The sequence below is a fragment of the Mixophyes fleayi genome, chromosome 2 (genome assembly GCF_038048845.1).
Source record: "Mixophyes fleayi isolate aMixFle1 chromosome 2, aMixFle1.hap1, whole genome shotgun sequence".
Taxonomy (NCBI): Eukaryota; Metazoa; Chordata; class Amphibia; order Anura; family Limnodynastidae; genus Mixophyes; species Mixophyes fleayi.
This window is the reverse complement of record NC_134403.1, coordinates 357,412,840-357,439,029: the sequence shown is the minus strand read 5'-3', so window position 1 is coordinate 357,439,029 and position 26,190 is coordinate 357,412,840. Positions and strand designations below refer to the sequence as shown.

At 43.8% G+C, this 26,190-nt stretch overlaps 1 protein-coding gene across 7 annotated transcripts in view; it reads right to left on the bottom strand.

Moving 5' to 3' along the window:
• ITSN1 (intersectin 1) overlaps positions 1 to 26,190 on the bottom strand; it is a 108,272-nt gene that overhangs the window by 33,880 nt on the left and 48,202 nt on the right. For 4 of the 7 annotated variants that reach the window (XM_075197208.1, XM_075197207.1, XM_075197209.1 and 1 more), the window contains 11 exons: positions 21,859 to 21,980; positions 18,952 to 19,083; positions 16,522 to 16,653; positions 14,784 to 14,998; positions 14,228 to 14,355; positions 12,937 to 13,175; positions 11,021 to 11,180; positions 10,387 to 10,592; positions 8,912 to 8,994; positions 8,136 to 8,302; positions 7,275 to 7,320 (listed from right to left, as the gene is read on the bottom strand). In XM_075197208.1, the coding sequence (XP_075053309.1) occupies positions 7,275 to 7,320; positions 8,136 to 8,302; positions 8,912 to 8,994; positions 10,387 to 10,592; positions 11,021 to 11,180; positions 12,937 to 13,175; positions 14,228 to 14,355; positions 14,784 to 14,998; positions 16,522 to 16,653; positions 18,952 to 19,083; positions 21,859 to 21,980 (1,630 nt within the window). The remainder of the gene's footprint in view (positions 1 to 7,274; positions 7,321 to 8,135; positions 8,303 to 8,911; positions 8,995 to 10,386; positions 10,593 to 11,020; positions 11,181 to 12,936; positions 13,176 to 14,227; positions 14,356 to 14,783; positions 14,999 to 16,521; positions 16,654 to 18,951; positions 19,084 to 21,858; positions 21,981 to 26,190) is intronic. The other 3 variants (XM_075197210.1, XM_075197211.1, XM_075197212.1) reach the window with 3 other exon arrangements.

Genomic DNA, 26,190 nt, shown 5'->3' with positions numbered 1-26,190 from the left:
AAAATTTGTTTTATAGAACTCCAAGAAAAACAATCTGGGTCGGGTTATTAATTAACAGCAAAAAGTTGAAGACGCAAAATGCTTTTTTTATATGGTCGAGTGTCGCCTTGTTCGCCTAACACAGGGGTGGGCAAACCAGTCCTCAAGGGCCATATAACAGTTCATGTTTTTAGGATTTCTGTCTGTAGAAACAGCTGGGATAATTACTGACCCAGCCAAATAGATTAACTCAGCTGTGCATGATTAAAGAAATCCTAAAAACATGAACTGTTATATGGCCCTTAAGGACTGGTTTGCCCACCCCTGGCCTAACACATTCTAGGTCAATACCCACTATACTGGGAACTGCTCCCAGAAAAACACATCTGCACCTACATCTGTGAATCTACCCGACAAGTCCAAACTACCAAACCCTTTATTCCTTTACAAAGTTTCTCTTTTATTCGTAAAATACGGGTTATCTTCATTTATAATTAATTTAATCATGAGAATGAAGGACCTTGAAGCTGTGAGATTGAAGGTGTTAATCGACACACACAAAAAAAAACCATTTCTACTACAGAAGGTGCAAAACATGTCCCACTAGAAGTATAGAAGGAGACCTGATCTGTGGTAGCTCATACAGCCCAGTAAATGTGTCCTCTCGCATCTAAGTCGTAGACAGCAAGGAACACCCCAAACCTGTCAATCCCACCCTCTGATGCCTGGTGCCAACTTCTGCACGCCCGCTTGACCCACAAATGCATACTCTTCCCTAAAACAAGTGCAACTGCGTAAAAGTGCATGAATTCACAAAAAATGCTTTGTGTTGCATTTCTGTAAGTCCGGAGCAGGCCAGACAAGCTGTTATTTTTTTTTGAGTCCCATACTCCCAGTACAGCACCCTCTATACCCAAAGGTGAGCAGTGTCCCCTAAATTGAATGAATGAGAAAATAAGATTTACAGCAAATTAGTGCACTTAGGTAAAACATACACTTATAATGGTGAATAATTACAAAGTAAGCAATATGAACACAGCAAATACAGAGAACAACGCCACATTAAACGAGACACACACAAGGAAATCTTGTTAGCCCATATGTCCGTTTTAGATGCAGAAGGTTATAAATCAACGTGTTTGTAGATCCAAAGCAACCCAGCACATGCGACAGCTTAAGAGGCATCTAGTCATGCATGTCCGTGTGATGAATGGGTATCCCAATTTATGCTATGTTCTCCTTTACCTTTGACACTTTCAAGATTTGATGCCCTTATTACAATAATTAGATGAGAGCGTGTGTGTGTGGTTAGTTGCTGCTGACTGATGAGAGTGGTAACGAGAGCAAAGATAATTCTGTGATCATAAAAACGTGTTCTGGCTGAATTGATCAGTGATCAGATGTAGGATAGACTTTTCTAAAAATACGGCAGGACATTGAAGAACTTACATCCAACTCCAATGTTTTAATGGTAACCAGCTCAATCACCACTTGTATGCAAGGGCAAAAGATTTAGTTTTTTCAGGGATTGTTCTACATAATAGGCAAGAGGATATTTATACTTACGATAAATCCGTTTCTCCGATTCCGTCTGGGGACACTGTTACTATGGGTTGTGGAGGGGAGCGAGGGAGTTGACACTTAGCTAGTTAACTTGTTTAATGTATCCTTGCTGACAGACCCTTCCCCTCTACAATCCCCTGCATCTCCTCAGTTTAATTATAAAGCCCCAAGGAATATTGGCCTATCAACCAAAGAACATACAGCAGAAGAGCAGAAGGGAGGGAACGCAGTGTCCCCCAGATGGAATCAGAGAAACGGATTTATCGCAAGTATAAAAATCCTCTTTTCTCTTTCATCCTATCTGGGGGACACTGCTAACATGGGGACATTCTAAAGCAGCACCCCTAAGGGTGGGACCGCTCTGAAAGCCCGGAACGTAGAGCACTAAGGCCAAAATTGGCTTTGGACGCAAAGAAATTGAATTGGTACAATTTTGTAAAAGTATGGACCGAGGACCAGGTGGCTGCTCTGCAAAGTTGGTCCACTGAAGACCCATTTCTAGCTGCCCAAGATGCCCCCTACGGACCGGGTGGAATGGGCAGTAAGTCTACCTGGCAAACGACGGTTAGCACCGATGTAAGCCTGCCCAATGGTTGCAGTAATCCACCTTGCAATGGATTGCTTCGAGGCTGGCCAACCTCTTATGTGAATCAAAAAGGACAAATAAGAATTTGTGCGACGAATGTGGGAGGTCCTCCTTACATAAATTCGGAGAGCCCTGACAACATCTAAACTTTCCATCGAATTCTGGTCAGAAGACGATGCCCCCCACCTGAAACACTGGAACCACAAATTTCTTTGATCATGTGAAAAGCTGAAATCACCTTCGGTCTGAACAAAGGAATAGTACGTAGAACCGCTCTGTCGTGAAAAACCAAATATGGCTCATGACAAGAAGGGAGATCCTTTAAGCATATCGAGTACCAGGTTGAGCTCCCACGGTGCTGTCGGCGGGGCATAAGGAGGCTAGATATGCAAGACTCCCTGTAGAAACGTCTTAATATCCGGCATGTCCGCCAACCGAAGATGAAAGAAAACTGAAAGGGCCGATATTTGCACTTTTAAGGAGCCCAACCTAAGACCTGCATCCAGGCCATCCTGGAAGAATGGCAAGAACCGGGAAAGACGAAATGACGATGTAGGACAAGGCCGATTTTCACACCATCTGATATATGTACGCCAGATGTGGTGGTAGATATGAGCAGAGACTGGCTTACGAGCTCGTAATAGTGTGTTCACGACCCTAGGAGAGAATCCACTAGACAGCCAAAGGCTGGCTTCAACAGCCATGCCGCTAAAGTCAGCTGAGGCAAGTCCTGGTGTCGGAATGGTCCTTGGAGAAGGAGGTTGTCTCGTAGTGGAAGATGTACTCCTTGATCCACCGCTATCGAAATGTCTGCATACCATACTCTCCTTGGCCAGGGGGGAGCCACCAGTATCACTGGGAGTCCCCCTTGCCTTACTCATCTGAGAACGCAGTGAGTCATGGGTATAGGGGGAAACAGATATCCCAACCGGAAGACCCAGGGCATGACATAGATGGCTACTGCCATGGGGTCCTTTGCCCTTGCGCAGAATCTTGGGACCTTCCTGTTGTGCCTTGATGCCATGAGATCCAGGTCCGTGAGACCCCATCTCCGGATCAGTGACTGGAATACCTCCGGATGGAGTGACCACTCCTCAGACATGACTGCATGGCGGTTTAGATAATCTGCTTCCCAGTTCTGGATGCCTGGGATGAATACAGCAGAGATTGTGGGCACGTTCTGTTCCGCCCAGGCGAATATTTGCGCTGCCATTGCCATTACACCTGCACTTCTGGTTCTTCCCTGTCTGTTGACATACGCCACTGCTGTGGCATTGTCAGATTGTATCCTGACTGGAAAATCCCGAAGTATGGTCTTGGCCCCCCAAAGGGCCATTAACATGGCCTTCAAATCCAGAATGTTTATAGACATGGAAGACTCCTGATTCGACCAAAGGCCTTGAAGCCGTAAATGCAGGGCCACAGCCCCCCAGCTCCTCCGGATGGCGTCTGTGGTCACTATGATCCAAGACCACGGGGCAAAGGACCTGTCTACTGCCAGGTGATCCTGGAACAACCACCACTGAAGAGACACTGTCGCCTTGGAGAACAAGCGGATTTTCTGGCGTTCCAAGTGCAGATGGGAACCTGACCACTTTGTTAAAAGGTCCCACTGGAATTAGCGGGAATGTAAACGACCGTAAGGAATAGTCTCGAAGGTCGACACCATCTTCCTTAGGAGACGCATGCATAAGTGAACGGTTGGACTGTGAGTGACCAAGACTTGTGTAGTTACTTCTCGTAACGACCTGGTCTTCTCCTCCGGGAGAAACACCTTTTGTTCCCTGGTGTCCATGAGGAGCCCAGGAAGATCATCCGCTGATAGGGAATCAATTGAGATTTCTTTAGGTTTACTAACCATCAGTGATCCTCAAGAATCCCGATGGTCAGGATCAGGTGTTGTAACAAATTCGGTGATGTGGCCTTGATGAGGCGGTCGTCTAAATATGGTACTATTTTGACCCCTCTGGAACGAAGACATGCCGCCATCACGGACATGATTTTTGTGAATACTCTGGGTGCTGTGGAAATTGGTAGTGGGCTAACCCCACTGTAAATCGGAGAAGTGACTGATGTCCCTCCCAAATGGGGACGTGGAGGTACACGTCCTTTATATGTATTGATGCTGAAAATTCGTTTGCCTCTAGTCCGTTGATCACTGATCGGAGGGACACCATACGAAATCTGTCCACCCTTAGGTGTAGATTTAACATTTTTAAATTTAAAATGGGTCGGAATGATCCATCCGGCTTTGTGACCAAAAACAAGTTTGAATAAAAACCCTGTCTTTTCTGTCTGTCTAGCACCGAGCAAGTGACTCCTGCAGAAAGAAGAGAAGCGGCACTTAGCCGCATCGCCTGTCTCCTTTCTGGGTCATGGGGTAACGATGTTGCAAAGAAGCGATGTGGGGCTGGACCTGACAGGTCTATCATGTACCCTCTCGTCATGATCCCGCGAATCCAAAAGGTCTTGGGAGGACGGTCAATCATTCCCCCCACACACACACACACGCTCTTGCTGTAGCAAGAAAGGGTGAACAACAGTCAGGATGCCGGTTTTTCAGGAACTTTGGCTGACTGGCGTCTTGAAGAAAAGGACCGACCTCTGTAATAGAGTCCCCTGCTACCTGTCAGTCTGCCCCTAGCCGTTTGACCTCTAACAAAGGGCCCTTGGCCCCCCGAAAGGGCTGCCGAAAGGAGACAAAACAGGGCGGCTTAGACTTGGTAACATTCATTGGGCGAAAGGTGCTTTTACCACTGGTGGCCTGGCAAATCATATTGCCTAATTCAGGGCCAAACAAAGTTGCGCCTGAGTAAGGCAACACTTCAAGAGATTTTTTAGACTCTGTATCCGCGTCCCAGGACCTCAGCCATAGGGTCCTTCTTGCTGTCACCGCGGAAGCGTATATAGAAGAGGAAATAGAGGCTGCATTTTGGGCCCCGTCATAAGTATCCAGAAGCTTCCTTTAGATGCAAGGCAAGGGGAAGTAATTCTGAATCCTGCAGTCCCTCAGCCAACTGTTCTGTCCATGCTTCCATTGCACTGACAACCCACGCCGATGAAAACATGGGTCTGAAAGAGGCGCCTGTCGCTACAAAGATTGATTTTAAATGAGTCTCGACCTTGCGGTCAGTGGCATCTTGCAGGGCTGCTGCACCCGGCACCGAAAGCGTAGTGTGGCGAGCTAAACGAGCCACCGTAGTGTACACCTTTGGGATCTGTTCCAAGCGGGCCAGGTCCTCTTCCTGTAGCGGGTACAAGTTAAGGAATCTTCTTGGAATCGTAAGCTTCCGGTCTGCTTGTTTCCAAGTTGCTTCTGCTATGTCTCTTGATTCCACTGATGGTGGAAAATGGATACCGTGTCTTCTCATGTTTTTGATAAGACCCTGATCCGAAGATTTTGGTTCATCCAAATTTATAAGGTTCAAGGCTGGCCTTACTGCCAAGACCAGATCGTCAATACCCTGATATTTAGAGAATTCTTCCGGATCCGTGACCTGCGCAGAATCAGAGTCAAAAATGGGTTCGCTCTCCTCTTCTGAAGACCCCTCAGAATCAGAAAGGGATAGAAGAGGATTTGTAGACCGAAGACTCTTATTTCTAGAGAATCCCAATTTTGGAGACTCTAGTAAACGGCTTGATCTATCCAGGCCTCTGACCAATGATAAGGACCAAGCTGGTTTTCCAGAGGTAAGGCCTGGGTTTGTGACATGATGAACCTGCCCCAGCTACTTCCGATGTCCCTGCGGACACTAGCATCCCCAAAGCCACAGGAAGGGCAATTTGCTCTGAATCGGTGGGGAGAACAGCAGAAACTGCTGTTAACCCCGTAGGCTTAGAAAGTAGTTGGACCAGAGATGTAACCGACTGCTCCAGGGAAGATGCCCATGCCGGTTCCTCCGATAGTGGTAGTACATTGGACCGGGCCTGCGTAATGAGCGACCCAGCGTCACATTCAGTACAAAGTGCCCCCAGGTCCTTTTGTCCAATAGGTAACTTAACCATGCATTTTGAACAACTGAAATATTTTGTAAGAGGTGCTTTTCCCTTATCCGACATATTGATAAAGAGGAAAACACAGCAGGGCAGTAGAAATACAGTCAGACAAGATATAGATTGAATAAATATAAGTATAGCAACTAATCTATAACAGTAAAAGCTGTATCTTTTAAGCAGCAAATAAAAAAGCATGTAAGTTGGTCAAGTAGAATACAAAAAGATATTACTACTGTCACACATAACAATATAACCCTCTATCCAATATGAATAGAAAGGTATAAAATAATGGTACTTGGCCTTTAAGCTAAGCACGTTATGCAGGAGTGGAGTCAGTCAGCAGTGTCCCCTGGAGATAGTGTCAGGCTTAAGAAGTCTGCTTCCCCGGGCTTCCTTCGGTGCGCAGATGGGTTCAACCATGTATCTGGAATAGGTGGGGGAGCTCTATATTATTTAGCTCAACCCCCCTCCCCCCGGCATTTCCTGCTGCTGTCCTTTGAATCGCCAACATCCACTGTGACAGGCGCCGCATGTAGAAACACTCTTCTACAGAGAGAAACAGATCCGGCAGCTGAAGCCAAGATTCCCCCGTCCGTTCTCTGAAGAGGGAACTTTGTTTGCCCCGGCAAGATGGCGGCCGCCACCGCTCAGAGTACCAGTGCTCTATGCCTGTAAAGGCAGCGCCGGTTTTCAGGAGACGGTCAGTGTAACAGCGGCTGTCCATAGGAGTGTGTTCTCTATGTGTAGAACACATTCCTTCGATCCAATATAAACAGAAAATCATACCTCTAAAAAAAATAAAGTAAAATAAAGGTGAAAACAAATGAAAAAAATACTAGCACAAAAAAATAAGCCCAACTCCGTGGGCACTTAATCTAAACCGAGGAGCTACAGGGGATTGTAGAGGGGAGGGGTCTGTCAGCAATTATACATTAAACAAGTTAACTAGCTAAGTGCCAACTCCCTCGCTCCCCTCCACAACCCATTGTAGCAGAGTCCCCCAGATAGGATGAAAGAGAAATATAATATAGGGGGAGTTAACAGTCTCTAGCCTTATTCATTCCCCTTTACTGCATAAAACACCTGATATACACTGAACGTACATTTATCTATCAGTCACTGTTCAAGATAAAAATACTGATACACACACCTGGTTTCTTTCCAAGGCTTCCTGTTTTTCCTGCTGTCCCCAATCCCTTCAAAGAAACCAATTGTATATTAGGATTAAAGAATTCAAAAAAGGCAAAACATTCTTTTAATTATGAGACAGAGCTACGGAGTGATAGGTCCTGTTTGAAAACTTTACTTTGCAAGAACAAAGCAAATAAATCCCACATTTCAATGAACATATGCATCAGGACATACAGTGTAGGGGGCTGCAGTTTCTCACACAGTCTATTTTCTAGCCCCTAAATACAATGCTCAGCCTGTTTCAAACAGACCGAATGGAAGGTGGCATTGGACTATTACAGTGAATCCCGCAAACTACAGGAAATAGTTTTATTTTATATTCACTCATTTAATTCCTCCACTCAACACAAAATGTTTAGATATGGGCAGAAATATTGTTTAATTGCATGTTGCCTATTCAGGTATCTGTTTAATGTGCACGTGACAGGGTCACTTTAAATATAATGCTCTCTTTATTCCAAAAACTTTGAAAAGAGGATACTGAAGACATTGCAGCAAGGGTGGCGTCATAAAGAGGGTGTTATAATAAAACAAATACATTTTATTGTAGGGATATTCTGCTAAGGCTCTATAAGGGGCAGTGTTATAAATATTTATAATAGTTTATATAAATAAGAGTAAGGAGAGGTTTGAACGAGGGGGGAGAGAGGATAATAGTGGCAGAGGTCGGACAGAAGGATACACACCCGTCAGCTATGTTGGAGATATCGGAGGACTGGTACAGAGATGTCATCCATAAACTTTTTACTTATAATGAAATTATATTCCCGTTTCCTTACATTACAATGTACAGAAACTATGGAGAATTTTGTTGTTTTACCTCTGAATCTTTGAGTCTGACATAGTTGGAGGGGAAGACTCCAGTTTTATCTGCTACTGTCCCCGTCCACCAGTCTCCATCTTTTTTAATGACTACAATCATATCGCCTTGCTGGAAGGTCAGGTCGCCTTGTTCATTGCTCTCATATGTGTACATTGCTATGTATTCTGCAAACAAGCATCTTGTTAGTGATTATACAGCACATAGAGTTGACTTACAGACAGCATTAATGATGTGTAAACATAACATTGCGGGTCACACGAGATTACTATTGTGCAGTTTGTCAGCCTTAACATTCACACAGCTCCAGGGTGCATCTATCATGCCAGTTACAGCAGACCAGGATAACCGGAGAGTTACACATTTTGGATTTTATACAATAGGATTTGATTTGAACAGACAAGTTGCCCACAGTTGGCTGTACAGAAGCTTGCTCTAGATGAAGCTAATCCCCAGTTATTTTCCAGTGCCGGCTCAGGTTATAATGGGGCCCCTGTCATGCGGGCCAGTAGATAGCACAGATGTATTCTGCTCCCCAGCCAAACGCCAAGGAACCTCTTAATATCTACATTTCACCACTGGGTTCCTCCATGTGGAACACATGTTCAACATTAGTGGAGGTGGCTGTTCTATTAATATATTGCAGGTAACGTTGAAGTTGGGAAGGAAAGGGAGTAACGTCACAGTGTGGAAGAGACAGACCGGCTTCACCTCTCGCTGTGGAGAGATGGGACGGTGTATAGAAACGTATCAGTGATCGTCTAGCCTGGCCTTACCTTCTCCTGGGACGGCAGGTTTGAATGCTGGTGATGAGATTCTCTTTAAGCTAGCCGGGCTTTCTGAAGATGTTGAATCAATGCTGTGGTAATAAGAGAAGTTAGAGATGAGATGAGACAAGACATCAAACAGCTGACTGCACAACGTAAACCAAGACCATCAGCAGCAACGAAATGACAATATATGCAAAAACACTATTAAATATCAGACACATGAGTGTCTTTCTACAGGCAGAATCAAGCCAAGATCAGAGCCTATTCCCTTTATCAGTATTTGCCTATGGGCAGCACAAGTCATTTGTGCTTGTGGATTGTCAGGTACTTCTAAGAAATTGCTAAAATAAGACCATTTAAGCTATTTATCACTCTGTATTCCCATGCTAGTGAGCCGATTGCTAGCACTGGTTTTCCTTTACAAGGGACTTCTTCCTACCACATTTTTTTGCACACTCTCAAATGGACATGGTCTAAAAACAGGTAAAAAACAAATTCCCCCCAGGAACACATTTACACAAAATCTGTGATCCAGCTTCATGTATAGCCACGTAACACATCATGTAGTGCAGACAGTGAGGCCAAAGCAAAACAAAACACACACTCCCCTCTACAAATATTAGAAAGAATTTATACTTAAGACATGCCTATATTTTGTCTTCAAGTGCAACGGCAGAGGTGATCTTTTTCCCAGATTCTAAACCCTTGGTTTAATATTCTGCAATGGGCCAGGGACAAGTAAAGGACAGTGCACCTTACAAAACCCTCACAGCCACTCTTGTGCTTGTGGTTTTAACCATATTTGAGCACTATGTGCGTCTTTGGTCACACATGACGTACCCCAATGAAAGAAAGAAAACATAACGGCTCCAGTCTAGGAAATGCTGCGAGGCAATATTACTGGTGACCAGAGTTAATAAAATGCCACCACATTATTCTTACCGGTACGTCTGGAAACCACTGGAAACAGCATTCCACTTACAATGTAACACAGCATATTGTGGTTGGGGGGTAGAATACTATTCAACACATGTTGTAATCCTCCAGAGTAAATACAGCTGGTGTTCAACAGCAAATAAAGAGGCCCGTATCCCTTTCCCACAGGCCTACGTTTGTTCAGCCTTCATTTAACAGAACATCGAAATGCTTAGAAAATGGTGAAATACATTTTAAAATAAATACGTTCAGCCCTACCACTTAGACTTGTACTAACGCTTACATTGTGATCTCACTGTAGTGCAATGTGTCACAAGAAAATGTGGAGGTAAAAAGTTAACACCACGTGATTCAGGTGACGAAATGCCCAGGTAGAACATATATTTATGGTACACACTCTCTCCCTAGTACTTGTGTCGCCAGCAGCTGATTATATGGCTGCCGCTTGGCTGTAAAGAGCTTGGCTTACCCTTAAGCTTAATCATTTTTGTAACTAAATTCCAAACATTAACTAGATATAAAGCCTTAACATGTGTCATACGAACCTCGTGGACTTCCTTAGAGGACCTGAAATGAGCTTCACATATGATTTGGGGAACCAGCCCTTGTGTCCCTGGACCTCACCGAACCACCACATATCCTGCTGCTCCAAAACGGTGATGATGTCACTTTTATTGAAGTTTAGGTGGTTGTCCTTCTTGGCCCTCCAAGGATACAAGGCTTGTGCTTGAAGGCCTTCTACTTTTTCACCCTTTAAATAGAACAAATGCATCTAGCAAAAAATGTGCTACAAATAAAACAAAGAAAAGAAGAAGAACTCTATTGGCCAATTTAACAACCTGGCGCTATGTGCACATGTGCTGTAACCCATAGCAACCAGACACAGGCATACATTTTCGCAATGGCTTAAAGCGCAGTTGTGAACATCTCACCCAGTTAACAAATAGGCCCCAATTATTGAAAAGGTGTAAAATTAAAGGTTTAATGTTGATTCATCACATGCACCATTTTGCGGATTTTGAGCCAATTTACTAGGAACTGGTAAAAAACGCGAGAAATGTGGCTTTAAAAGAACATTTTATCAATCTGGTATATGATAACTATTCCAAGTGACTAGATTCATGGTACATAGGTAGGTGGAATGAATGCGCTTCTGTAGTTTATGGAGCAGTGGCATACCTGCCCTAGTACGGGGGAAGGAGAAGAGCCCGTTACGGTAGCTGGGGTAAAGGCAGAACGCTGCCGGAGCTGGCCAGCACTGGGCACAGACAGCGAAGGCTGAGCGGCCCATGTCTCCCAGTTATCATTTTCTGCCTTCTCGTTGTTATTCGTTGGCCACCTAATGGATATAGAGGAAAGTCATATACCTTACATAAACAAAAGAACACACAATGAACGCAAGCAAACATTTTCACATTCACAGGAATTAAAGTGCACTTATCACCCGCATACCATCCATGTCTTTCCTTCGGTGAGGTCACCGATTCAGAGTGACTTGATAGGCTGTATTCTCATGAACTGAGGTCCAGCCCAAAACTGAGAGTGTGTCTAGGTGACCTCCACACTTTAAAAAATGTCATGGAAAGGAATATCTGTACTTTCACATATGCCGGACAGTCTAAGGGGCATATTCAATTGTTGACTATCCCCGCGGCGTTAAAACTATTACCGTTATTACGCTCAGGGAGCTGCAAGCTGAAATCCAGCGAGAAAACTACCGTAATAACTGTTTTTACGCACACTATTACCGTAATAATGGTAACAGTGCACGGAGCGCGAAATTTTTGGCGTTTCCGCCAATTGAATATGCCCCTTACGGTTAGAAAAAAAAAAAAAATCCCCAAAATAACCAGCAGAATAAGCCTGTAGATTTTGTCATCGTATTATGTAACAGCATTGGTTTCCGAGCTAAATGTCTGAAGAATATAATAATTACATCCTCCAAAGACAGCAGTAAAAATAAAACTTTAAAAAAGCAGAGGGGTCATGAGCTCAATTCCCGACCATGGCCCCTATCTGTGTGGAGTTTGTATGTTCTCCCCGTGTTTGCATGGGTTTCCTCCGGGTGCTCCGGTTTCCTCCCACACTCCAAAAACATACTGGTAGGTTAATTGGCTGCTATCAAAATTGACCCGTTTGTGTGTGTGTGTTAAGGAATTTAGACTGTAAGCTCCAATGGGGCAGGGATTGATGTGAATGAGTTCTCTGTACAGCGCTGCGGAATCAGTGGCGCTATATAAATAAATGTTGATGATGGTGATGAAGACCTAGCAACAAAATGTACTTCAATGTTGGACTCCGTGACATGAAGGGGACTATTTACTAAGAACAAAAGTGCAAAGTAAAGTTACCATGGCAAACAGCCTATAGTGTAAGTTATAAAATGAATGCAAATCTCCGATTGGTTGCTATGGAGACAGTTGTGTAGAATGAAAAAAAAAAAAAAAAAAAAAAAAAAAAAAAGATCCACCAAGTTTATCCCTTCTTCCTCACAATCCTGGTTGGTCCAAGGAAAGGTTAAAAAAAACAAAAAAAAAAAAAAACACACACCACAAAACATAGTTCAATTTGCATTGAAGGAGAAACCAATAGCTTGACCACCACTTTTCTTACATTCTCTAGTGCAGGGTTTCCCAAACCCAGTCCTCAGGGCTCCCCAACAGTGCAGGTTTTCTGGATCACATGTGACATAATTAGGACCACCTGTGGATCTGTTACAATGTGTCACTCAGTAATGAATACACCTGTGCTCCAGCAAGGAGATATGGAAAACATGCACTGTTGGGGAGCCCTGAGGACTGGGTTTGGGTTAGGGTTAGGGTTATATAACCAACCACCCCTGATAGATTTCAGACAGAGTGTTGGAAGAGATTATATTTGTATATAATAGTTTGGAATTCCCCCCCTCAACAGGGGTGAACAGGTATCACTGCAAGTTTTCCTGATGTTAAAATAGAGGACCTGTCTGACATGGATCTGGTATGAGCATTTGTACAACAAAGAATTGTCAATTTCCCGGTGCAAGAGCCGATGCCCCTGAATACCAGTCTGATTGTAAAGAGCTTTGGACGATGCTGGAGCATCTGAGTACTTACGTTGAACTGAAGTCTGCCCAGTTGTTGGCATTTGTAGAGGAGTCAGTAAAAGCTACCGATGTGGCTGTGGACGGTGTCACGTGGACAGTGGTTTTGGCTGTAGTGTCTTCTACTGGTTTTGCTGTACTTGGAAACTCGCTCTCAGGCAGTCGCTCGGCGTAATTGGCAGGAAACCAGCCCGTTTTCCCTTTCAGTTCACCCCCAAGCCACCCAGGCTCCCCCGTTTGGCTCTCATCCACCTGTGGATAGAGAGAGAAATGAGCTCACGGTACAATTACTTTGGAAAACGTCTGTGTGAATGTTCTGCCAGCTCACCGCTACATACACCGAAGCACGTAACAAATCTGTAGAGCTGGATCCAATCCTGTGTGAAGTATACAACATTCTACTATACAACCTGTATAAGATGGCTTTAATATGTGTCTCCGGTGAAATGACTAAATTGGTAAACACACTGAGCGAGAGGAAAACACAGAAGAGAAGCAAGAAAGCATAAACATTTTAAAGACATTGATAAAGCTGTTAAACCCAATATTATACAATGATAAATTCATATTCAGTATGTGAATCGTTCATACGTCTATTAAACTGTTCCTTCCCTTTGCAGAGAGCTGGCATTTTTTTTTAAAAAAAAACAAACCCCAATTTCTTAGATGAAAGGTTCTCCATCTGCCGCTCTGAAAAGGGGAAGAGTCAGAGGGACAGCGCAAAGCTTCTTGGGTCCGAGTTAGTGGCTTGCAGTCTCCTCGGTAAGAGACATACTTATTAAAGATTGGTGGATTCAAACACAAGGGCGTGACCTGAGAGATCTGAAAATAAACAACTGAAGCGACTTTGAACTATTTGAACTTTGTAATCTCAGCAGCAGTTTAGACTCTGGGGAAAAGAGAAGAGACTTTCCATGATCCTAAAACTACACCTGCAGTGTAAAGTGCGGCTAAGAATGAACACTGCATATATGTTTGATTGCTCAGATGGCAAACTGAAAGTCATATGAAATACACATGAAGAAAATGAATGTAACAAAAATGTCTGTCCATCTGTTTTATACAGTTACTGACATTATATAAGTGATGTAACCATAGCAATATACCAATAAGGTACATCTATTAAAAGGCTAAATCCATCAATTTCTGGGCTTCAGTACCAGCCTGGTTGCACGGTGTAACGGCAGCTCTTGACCTGAGCTATCCTAGGAACGGTTCAGTTTCCTGTCCACCATTTCCGCTACTGCCCGCTTCCTATCCGCTATTTCTGCAGATAATTCCATATTGTTCGCCTCCATTCTCACCATGATAATATCCCCAGGCTGGATAGTGATCTCATCATGACTTCTTGCATCGAAAGGATAGAGGGCCCGGTAATACACCACCTTCACATCCCCCTGAGAGATCGTTAGTGGTCCTTTTTCTGAAAAGACTAAAAGAACACAAAAAGGCATTCAATGTAATTCAGAGCTATGTAATGCAGGCTGCACACTGGTCAGACGTGGCCCATACGTGGTACTTCAGTTATATAACATGTAATCTGTCTGACTCGCTAACATCCACATTGTGTATTGTGGCACCTGTCTTACCACTAACATAGCACGTTCCTCTTTAAGAGGGAGGAAGATTCTCAGGGGCTGTTCTTTTGTGCATTTAGTTGGGAAGCAAATAACCGCTTACAGTAATCTTTTTGGGGGAAAACAAAAGAAAGCCTCCTACTGTATTCCCCACAGGACAGCATAATGCCTGGGCTGAGCAGTAATACTGTGATAAAGCTGCATCCATACCAACACAGTCATCAGCTCACGTCTCACACTACAGAACATTGTAAGAGATGCCCACAAGCCCACCCCCCTGTACCTGTCCATGGCGCCCGTCCTCCAGGCTTCAACGGCTCGGGAGGCTGCTGGAAAGGTTTGCTGGGTTTTTCCAGGATCTCCGGCTTCTGTTCCTCCTCCGGCTTCTTTACAGGTTCTTCTCCTTTCTGCTTCTCCTCATCTTGCAGTAGTTTGTGCCGTGCGGGCTCCTCCTGCTTCACGCGGTCCTGCCATTGTTTCTCCTGCTCGTGGGCCTTCCTGAGTGCATAGGGGAAGGTAATATAGCCATGATTTACTTCCAGATCCACACGTGTAAGGGCTCATTATGCTCTATTGGCCTCCAATGTCCGTTACTATTCTAACGTGTAACACCTACTGTACATGGATTGCCGTCTTGGACCAGCGTCCCTGTATAGCAGGGTTTAATGCAGATCAATAGTGGAGCAAATCACGCGTGTGTACATGAGCCCATACTTCAGTGACGGGCAACGGGTGGCCCTCTGGGCCTTCCCCTGCGGCCCCCAGCTCCTTCCTGCTTAACGGTCACATTTGTTTGTTATAGCTTGTAACGCTTCATTATAATGTTATTACAGACAGGTGTCTCTATGATTAAACGTATTGTTTTATCTTATTACAGGGATTAAGGGAAATGTGAGGAACTTTTGAAGGTTAGAGGGACGCCCATATAGCGGGTGAAGTGCATCAGGCTGCCCATCACTGTCTTACTTGGTTAATTAATGAACTTTCAGGTACTTAATCCAAACTCTGAAAGCAGTGGTGTGCACAGGGTCTCTCTAATTTACACTTCATGTTTTAATGTACATTTGTCATGAGTCAGAAATCTATGAAGACACCAGATCATATGATGAAAGACGGGAGTGGGGAACATGTTCCACCTGAGACTGCTCTACATTCCACAGTCCACTTACTGACTTTCCAAACACTCTCCACAGTTAGTTACACCAAATGTTTCCCTTGTTTTACATTTAACACACCACCTATTTACTGCAAGCCAAGATTAATTTGTTAAAAAGTTACGACTTTACTGGCAAGTATTATGCAGTTTATATAATTAAACACAGATGCAATTTACAGATCAAGGTTAGGCAATCCTCGTCATTCTAGCTTTTGTGGAACTACAAGTCCCAGCCCGTCTCCACTCTTATACTGTGCATTAGTTACCCATACCTCACTCTTCATGCAAGGCAATGAGCACAGCGATTGTGCAATCAACTGCAGCCTTTCCTTTCACACCTGTGCAACAGATCTCCAGCAACATTTCCTTAATGGCTGAGACTGGCAGGGCACAGCTGAAGCGCTAAAGGATGCCTTAACCCGTTTATTTTTCTAGATTGCTGAAACATAAATGAATGGAACAGGCAACACATGCTGCTACATCGCTCAAGATACTGCCAAACTGACCCAAAATTTTACTTTGTGGCAATGCTCAAAAACGATCCGACTGAAATCGGTTGGCCCATTTCTCGAGCATACACAATTAATCCATTACCCAGCAGCTTGTGTGCGCCTTCATCTGCCAACTGCACGAAGATTCGCCTGTGAGATCTGGTCATTCCGCTTGAGTTCCGAATAGCTGAAGATCTAGTAAAGTCCTCTAGTGACCAACCTGCAAACAGACCATCTTGTCGTAGCTCACGGCCCAATGACCAGGATCGACCCGTATGGGATCAGCATTAAACTTTTACACAATCTTACCCTAAACCTGCAAATAATTAGGATGTGGAGAGATTCCTGTCCCTTCCTCCAGGAAACACATGTACCTAAATAAGCTGAACATGCTTTTGATGTAGGTTAAGCTAACTCCTTCTAGTACACGTGCTTCAAACAGCTGTCCTTTCTCTCTGTCTGGCCTGACAAGTGCTGCACGGTCATTACTCGTCTCAGGTAAAACCCTAAACAACAAATACATACACAGTTACATACCAAGCGGTGGCGTGTTACCTTATACAGTACAATCAGTTACATTCATAAGACTTCCAATAATGACTGGTCGGAATATAAGTGTAATACAGAAGGATAGAACTATTCTTAGCTTCAAATGTGTCTATAACTTCAATTGTACATCTCCGCCTGCAACATTTACTAAACGCATTGCTTGATCTTTGTAGCTTCTGTTTAGCAATGTGTTTATATCATCTTGCAGAGTGTTTACATTTGTTGTCCTGGGGCACCACACAAAGCTACTCTCTGGAAACAACTGTATCCAAGGCAAAGAACAGCAGCCAAGCTGTATCGAAGAGCAAGGACCTAAACAACTCTGCTCAGTGATATAAACAAATGGCTGAAAAGCAGAGAGTAGACAGAAAGATGAATAGGACAGGTAGGAAAAGAATGAAACATTTTTTTGCTGCTGCTGCAAAGCGATTTTGTCCCACACACAGACATGATCACCAAGTAATCCTTCCAACATACCACTGCGAGGAGCGCTGCTACACAATGTACTAAGGAAAGAAATGCCACAGGGAAGAGTTCATTTTTAAGTGTGTTTTAGTAGATTTTAAGCATAAATAACAGAAAAGCCCTTATCAAAAAAATCCAAATAATGCTGGTTAAAAGATCCCATACTGTGATTTAAAAAACAAAAAGTTGCAGGAGGCACATATATACTATATAAATAAATTGGTGCAAAAGTGAAAAACTCCTTTAATACATACATTGTTCGGCACTGTCTGCTGTCCTGTAAGTCACAGTTACTCAGACTTACAAAAGGGTTGAAGCAGACAAAGCAGAACTAGAACGTGGCCAAACTCTATGGGGGAGATTTAACTCCGCGTGATGTGTTTCATTAACATCCACGGAGACACACTACCACGATGTTCTGGCTGGAATCTTTGCTCATTTTTCTTGCACCAAAAGGAGTAGAGATTCCCTACCATGGCTGCCAGTGTGCGCAGCCTGATATTGCGGTGATTTCCGGCGGCACATGGAGGGCAATTAAATCCCCCCCCTATGAATTACCCACAAGACATTAGTATGTATTATGATCATAAGGCAAAGGAAAATGCCTTTTACTAACCAATGCCCTCATTTACAAAGGGTAAAATTATAGGCTCATTAACTGATGCTGAAGAGGACTCATTAATATGGTGCTACACTGCTGTAACTGAAAGTACAATACACAATCATAGGTGTTTCTATGATTAAACGTATTGTTTTACCTTATTACAGGGATTAAAGGGTAATATGGGGCCCATTTGAAGGTTAGAGGGCCGCCCATACAGCCTGTGAAGTGCATCAGGCTGCCCATCACTGTCTTACTTGGGTAATTAATGAACTTTCAGGTACTTAATCCAAACTCTGAAAGCAGTGGTGTGCACAGGGTCTCTCAGTTTTACACTTCATGTTTTAATGTACATTTGTCCTGAGGCAGAACTCCAGGAAGACAACTGAACATATGATGCCAGACGGGAGAGTGGAAAATGTTCCACCTGAGACTGCTCTACGTTCCACAGTCCACTTACTGACCTTCCAAACACTCTCCACAGTTGCACCAAATGTTTCCCTTGTTTTATGTTTAACACATCACCTTTTTACAGCAAGCCAAGGTTAATTTGCTAAAAAGTTACTACTTCACTGGAAGTTTATATAATTTGAACACAGATGCACTGACCATTTCCAATTTACAGGTCAAGGTTAGGCAATCCTCGTCATTCTAGCTTTTGTGGAACTACAAGTCCCAGTCCGTCTCCACTCTTATACTGTGCATTAGTTACCCCCATAGCTCACTCTTCATACAAGGCAATTAGCGCAGCGATTGTGCAACTGCTGGAACATAAATGAATGGAAGAGGCAACACATGCTGCTACATCGCTCAAGATACTGCCAAACTGGCCCAATATTCTACTTTGTGGCAATGCTAAAAAACGATCCGACTGAAATCGGTTGGCCCATTTTCGAGCATACACAATTAATCCATTACGCAGCAGCTTGTGTGCGCCTTCATCTGCCAACTGCACAAAGATTCAGCTGTGAGATCTGGTCATTCCGCTTGAGTTCCGAATAGCTGAAGATCTAGTAAAGTCCTCTAGTGACCAACCTGCAAACAGACCATCTTGTCGTAGCTCACGGCCAAATGACCAGGATCGACCCGTATGGGGTCAGCATTAAACTTTTACACAATCTTACCCTAAACCTGCAAATAATTAGGATGCAGAGAGATTCCTGTCCCTTCCTCCAGGAAACACATGTACCTAAATAAGCAGAACATGCTTTTGATGTAGGTTAAGCTAACTCCTTCTAGTACACGTGCTTCAAACAGCTGTCCTCTCTCTCTGTCTGGCCTGACAAGTGCTGCACCGTCATTACTCGTCTCAGGTAAAACCCTAAACAACAAATACATACACAGTTACATACCAAGCGGTGGTGTGTTACCTTACACAGTACAATCATCTACATTTATAACACTTCCAATAATGACTGGTCGGAGTATAAGTGTAAAACAGAAGGATAGAACTATTCTTAGCTTCAAATGTGTCTATAACTTCAATTGTGCATCTCTTCCTGCAACATTTACTAAATTCATTGCTTGATTTCTGTAGCTCCTTTTTAGCAATGTGTTTATATCATCTTGCAAAGCATTTACATTTGTTGTCCTAGAGCACCACACAAAGCTAAACTCTGGAAAGAACTGTATGCAGAGCAAAGAAAACAGCAGCCATGCTGTATCGAAGAGCAAGGACCTAAACAATTCTGCTCAGTGATATAAACAAATGGCTGAAAAGCAGAGAGTAGACGGAAAGATGGATAGGACAGGTAGGGAATCTATTATCCAGAAAATTCCAAAAAACGGGGGAAAATAATAATAGTAATTATTTTATTTTTCGCTGCTGCTGTAAGGTGATCACCAAGTAGTCCTTCCAACAGTCACTGTGAGGAGCTCTGCTACACAATGTACTAAAGGAGAGAAATGCCACGGGGAAGAGTTCATTTTTAAGTGTGTTTTAGTAGATTTTAAGCTCTTATACCAAAAAATCCAAATCATTCTGGTTAATAGATCCCATGCAGTTATTTAAAAGACATAAATTTGCAGGAGGGCACAGGTGTGAGCGGGGTGTGGGGTGCTGTGGCGGGGAGAGGTGGGAGCGGGGTGTGGGGTGCTGTGGCAGGGAGAGGTGGGAGCGGGGTGCTGTGGCAGGGAGAGGTGGGAGCGGGGTGTGCGGTGCTGTGGCGGGGAGAGGTGGGAGCGGGGTGTGCGGTGCTGTGGCGGGGAGAGGTGGGAGCGGGGTGTGCGGTGCTGTGGCGAGGAGAGGTGGGAGCGGGGTGTGCGGTGCTGTGGCGGGGAGGTGGGAGCGGGATGTGCGGAGATGTGGGAGCGGGATGTGCGGTGCTGTGGCGGGGAGAGGTGGGAGCGGGGTGTGCGGTGCTGTGGCGGGGAGAGGTGGGAGCGGGGTGTGCGGTGCTGTGGCGGGGAGAGGTGGGAGCGGGGTGTGCGGTGCTGTGGCGGGGAGAGGTGGGAGCGGGATGTGCGGAGATGTGGGAGCGGGATGTGCGGTGCTGTGGTGGGGAGAGGTGGGAGCGGGGTGTGCGGTGCTGTGGCGGGGAGAGGTGGGAGCGGGGTGTGCGGTGCTGTGGCGGGGAGAGGTGGGAGCGGGATGTGCGGTGCTGTGGCGGGGAGAGGTGGGAGCGGGATGTGCGGAGATGTGGGAGCGGGATGTGCGGTGCTGTGGTGGGGAGAGGTGGGAGCGGGATGTGCGGAGATGTGGGAGCGGGATGTGCGGAGATGTGGGAGCGGGATGTGCGGAGATGTGTGTGGGAGTATAGTGAGAGTAGTGTATGATTGTCAGTGAAAAGAGACATGAAAAGTGTGTGAATGATCAGTAACAATGGTTGAAGTCTTGGTGTGGTGTAACTTTTCTTTTCTTTCTTAACGCCAATTTTTCTCCACTTATGTCTGACCTTTACCTCTCCTATCTCTTCCTTCAGTGTCCAGGCCATTTCTATTGTGTTTTCTCTTTATTCCCACATGTCTCTACCTTCTTCTTACTCTTATCTCTGTGCAGCTGCTCAGACCCCCCTCTCCGTTACCTGAGCTGCAGATGTATGGTCTAATTAGCCGATTACATATGTATTGCCCCCCTCCTCCGCCATTTTACTTTTCTACCATTCCCCACCCTCCTCCTTTTCACCATTTTCTTCTCCTTCATGCCCCTACTCGATCTTGCCCAGATCCGTTCATTTTCACACGCTCCCGTCTTTGGATGGCTCCCTTCCCTGCCGGGGGTATCCCCCTCCTGGTCAGCAGCGCTGGCTAGCACTTGTTAATATCCAGCGACGGCAGGGATTTTACCCCCTTCCCCCTCCCCCCCCCTCATTCACATACCTGCCAGAATATTAGTTTATCCTGCGCCCGGCCGCATGCCCTGGCATAGACCATATTATTTAAATTTTAATAACAGATGTGCAATATCCATGGCCATCTGCTCATATAAATAGCATTTTTAAAGTGGACTTAAATAGCCCACACGTGTGAAGCAGCTGGTCATACATGTGAAATGACTACAGACTGCAATATAACAGTTTTGTAATTGCAGCCTTTACCGACAGCTTCCAGAATAATCTGCCTGGAATAGGACAATAATGTAATGTATGTATATATGGAGAGAAAACACAATAATGATGGAGATTGTTCTGCTGTGGGGACAGTTTGTTCATATACATTTGTGTGCACTGGTGTGGATATATCATGTGTGCAAGTCTACATTTACAACTGCAGAAACAGATAAATACATTGTATATGGTGTGTGTAGCGATAAATGGATAATATTAACAACTGGCGGCGCAGATAGACTTCATTAAACCTTTTGAAGAATATTCTGAAAGAACATGCAAGCGATTTCTTAGCACTTGCTTCATAGGGTTTAATAGCCCTTCGTTCTGGTTGAGTTGCATTCACCACAGCTGCAGGGATCAACTTGTGGTTTAACAACGGTTACTGAACTTCACCATCTAGAGCTTAACGTTCGGAGAGCCTCTGGCTCCCACTCACTGATCTAGGACGTGGTTCATGGATGGGATTATTTCTACAAGCGACGGCAGCACATTTATGTACATGCAAGCCATTATTGCACTATACATGGAGTAAGTCCAGTGTAAATCACCTCTGGGCCTCCTCCTTCTGCTTCTCCAGCTCCATGATTTTCCGCTCCTGCTCCTTCATCTTCTCAGCCTCAATGTCTTTTTGCTTTTCCAGCTGCTGTTTACTGTGCATTTCTCGCAGTTCCTAAAAGAGATATTTGCGTTGTTACTACAAGTCGAAGGTGTCGGTAATTAGTTTTATTGTTCAAAAACCAACACCCAGGCTGATCTGGTGACCTCTACTGTCTAAAAATACTTGATTTGGGAAGAGGAGAAAGGTGCAGCATAAGAAGCTTGCTATAAGGCCAGTAAGTTTTGAGAACTCAATAACGGAAGCTTTTAAAAAATTAAACACTAATTCGCAAAACATGCAAATAAAAAAAATAAAATAAAAAGAGTAAAATCTATTAATATCTGTAATAGTTAAAGAAACCATACAAAATGTGTTAATGCAATAAATTCCCTTTCTATATTAGAGCACGATGTCTGTTTTATTTAGATCATTATTGTACACTTATAGTATCTTAGAGTTATATATACTAACTAAAGGACTGTGCCCAAGTTTATGCAAAGGAAACAATGGGCAAATTGTAAACTTAAACTCTTATCACAGTCAGAGATTGTATGAAAATCAAGCACCTCAAAAGAGTATGTCTCAAAGTGGGAGAAAATAATTTGTACACGACTTTTTGATTTCTATCCATTTTAAAAACAAAAAAAAAAATTATTTTATAAATTGGATAAAAACGGCACCAACTCTTCAAGCAAAGCTTATTTAAATGAAATAAAGTAAAAATAAAATAAATACTTAAGAGAAAAGCAAATTAGTGGATAAGAAGTTTATGGATTCAAAGATTCTAGTTTCTTCTAGAAAATGCAAAAAACATATATTGGTAGTGATTAATATACACAAATGAGAGAATTTCCATGCACTTCTTGCATCATTAAGAACAAATTAATCAAATCTAAATGTGCATCCACCATCACTAGCAAAGAGTTAGTCATTTGTTAGGCTCATTAGCTACCTGGGAATCTTTTAACTGAAGACGAAGTCTCTGCACTCATCTTATCTTACCCCACAACCTGTCCACTCGACCCTATTCCCTCCCAACTTCTCCGCTCCCTCTCCTCCTCTGCATGTCCACCTCTAACTCAACTCTTCAACCGGTCTCTCTCCACTGACACATTTCCATCCTCCTTTAAACATGCGCTCATCTCACCAATTCTAAAGAAACCATCTCTCTCCAACTATCGCCCTATTTCTCTCCTCCCCTTTGCCTCCAAACTACTTGAGTGATTAGTGTACAGACGCCTGTCTCACTTTCTCTCCTCTCATTCCATTCTCGACTCCCTGCAATCAGGCTTCTGCCCCCAACATTCCACTGAAACTGCTCTCAGAAGTTACTGCAAAATCTAAGGGTAATTTATCCACACTCATTCTCCTGGACCTCTCTGCTGCTTTTGATACTGTTGATCACCCTCTTCTCCTACACACCCTTCATTCCATTGGCCTTCATGACAGTCCTTTCCTGGTTCACTTCCTAACTACTGAACAGCTCCTTTAGTGTTTATGCCTCTGGCACATCCTCCCCTCTCTATCTGTTGGGGTCCCACAAGGCTCTGTTCTTGGCCCTTCCTTTTGTTCATTGTACACCTCTTCTCTTGGGGCACTAATTTGCTCATTCAGCCTCCAATACCTCCTCTACGCTGAGTACACCCAAATCTATATCTCTTCCCATGACCTCTCTCCTTCTGTACTATCTCCTGTAACCAACTGTCTTTCTGCTATCTCCACATGGATGTCCCAACGCTACCTAAAGCTCAACATGTCCAAAACAGAACTTATTATCTTCCCTCCTGCCATAATCATCTTCCCTCAAATCTGCCTCACCGCCAATAACACTACAATTTCCTCAGTCTCCCGCTGCCTTGGTGTCACACTTGATTCCACCCTCTGCTTTTTTTCCTCACATCCAGACTCTCTCCCAATCTTATCGACTTCACCTTAAAAACATTCCCAGAATACACCCTTTTCTAACTCAACATGCTACCAAAACTCTTATCCATTCTTATCATCTCCCATCTTGACTATTGCAACCTCCTGCTATCTGGTATTCCTGACACCCATATATCCACACTGCAATCCATCCTAAATGCTGCTGCAAGACCGATTTTCCTCTTTCACCGCTCCACATCTGCTGCACCACTTTGCAAATCCCTATTCTGGCTCCCTGTGTCCTCCAGAATCAAATTCAAATTACTCACCCTTACCTACAAAGCCCTCAACTACACTACCCCTGCATACATCTCAAATATCATATCAAAATACTCTCCCTCCTGTCCTCTTAGATCTACCTCTGACCTGTGCCTTGTCTTGTCTCTGGTAACCACCTCTCATTCCCGCCTACAAGACTTCTCCTGTGCTGCTCCCCACATATAGAATTCCCTACCATGCTCAATCAGACTTTCTCACAGCCTTCAAATCTTTAGATCCTCTTTGAAAACCTATCTCTTTTTTAGAGGTAACCTTATCCACAATAACACTATTCACACTAATGCACCCTCACAATTATCCCAATCTCCACTCAGACATATTTACTCATCATGTTTCAGCTGTGCCCTCTTCTATTTAGAATGTAAGCTCTCTAATGAGCAGGGTCCTTCATACACTTTGTTTTCATGTCTGCATTTTTTTTTTAAATTGTTTTTATCTACCTTGTATGTCCCTGTTTCATGTACTGTTTTCCCTACTGTATGGCGCTGCGGAGCACTGTGGTGCCTTACAAATAAGATGATAATTCTTTTTTACGTATAGGTAGTTATTAACAAAATGTGAATAGTGCACATGAACGGTTGTCAACTGCAACCAACTGGCTTCCACCAACGTAACTCTACTGCTCAAAGACAGACAGCATTCAGAGACTATTATACGACTGTTTCCTCTTGCACTGTGAGCTGCAGCACTAGCTACATATAGGTATCACTGTCTAGCTTCCAAATGCAGGTAACTGCATGGTCCTGAGAGAGCCCCTTTAATTAAGCAATCATCTTCTATGTAAAACTACTTGAACACCAACAATGCACAATCATTCACCACAAAGTCACACTTTTGAAAACTGTGCTTGGGTTGCAAAAGATCCAGTTTATTCATTGGCCAGTTTTCCAGATCCACGTTCCTAGTTCCACTCACAAACACTGTCCTGTCTCAGAATTCAGTTACGTCATACTTCAGCCAAGTATTCATCATACTGTAGGACACAACGCTGGCAAACAGCCTACACTAAAAGCAACGTCCCAAACACAACAGGCCAAAACTAGAGCCGCCTATCAAACAATGACATGCTGGAAAGGAGATGAATATGGTGACAATTACACAGCCTGCACATACCTGCAGTAATCATGGCAAGACCCAAGTAATATTATAAATCACATAAATGGCAGTAATAACCTTTATTCACTTAGCAACTGCATGTAGCATCCACCAGTCACATAATGTAATCTACTGAACAATACACTACATTTATACTGAGTAAGCAAAATGGAAATTGCACAGAATTAATGATTTTGAATGATTCACCTGTTTACATTAAATACTGACTCTTCACCACCTATTTATAGTACCCCCATAACGGTTCCCATTTCCGTATTAAGTAGATACCAAACCAGTAATTCCAGTAATGACTGAGCAGTGTACAGTATCTCTGCCTCCCTGCTATGCAATAATATGCTATATGTCATAGTTATGTTCTACACATTACAATGTCACCATACTGCTTGATTACTTTAATAGAGAGAAATGTTACAGAAGATTGTTCAGCAATACAGGACCACAGCCAGCGGGTCATGCTTCTCCCGTAAGAGGCCAAGCGCTAGATGACAAGAACGCACTCCTAGATTCTCTTCCCGATAACGCCCTGCATATGACAGAGCTCATTGAGTGGCTTAATACAGCATTAATACAAGCTATGCCAACATTAAATTCCCATCATAACGGATACGGTTAGTCACGTTTCCCATACAGAACAAGAATCATCTCACGGATAAAGAAGGTGCGTTCTCAGATGATACAGTGGAGAATGAAGGGACATTCCCTGTGCTATGACCGTAAAAGCTGTAGATCATCTCCTTTGGGAATATGAACTTCCAACTACCCAATACCCCCAGTCTCGGAACTGGCTCTCTGGAAAGGCCAAAACAAAAACAATGCACTTTTCCCATCCACTTGGAAGTCAATTGCGTTATTAAATCAGAGTAGAGTAACCCTAACAAAAGTCACAATTCCCAAGAAGTTTCCTGACCATGTACTAGTTTCAAGACGAATCTAAAGCCAACGGTCTCAACAGGGCAGCAAAATC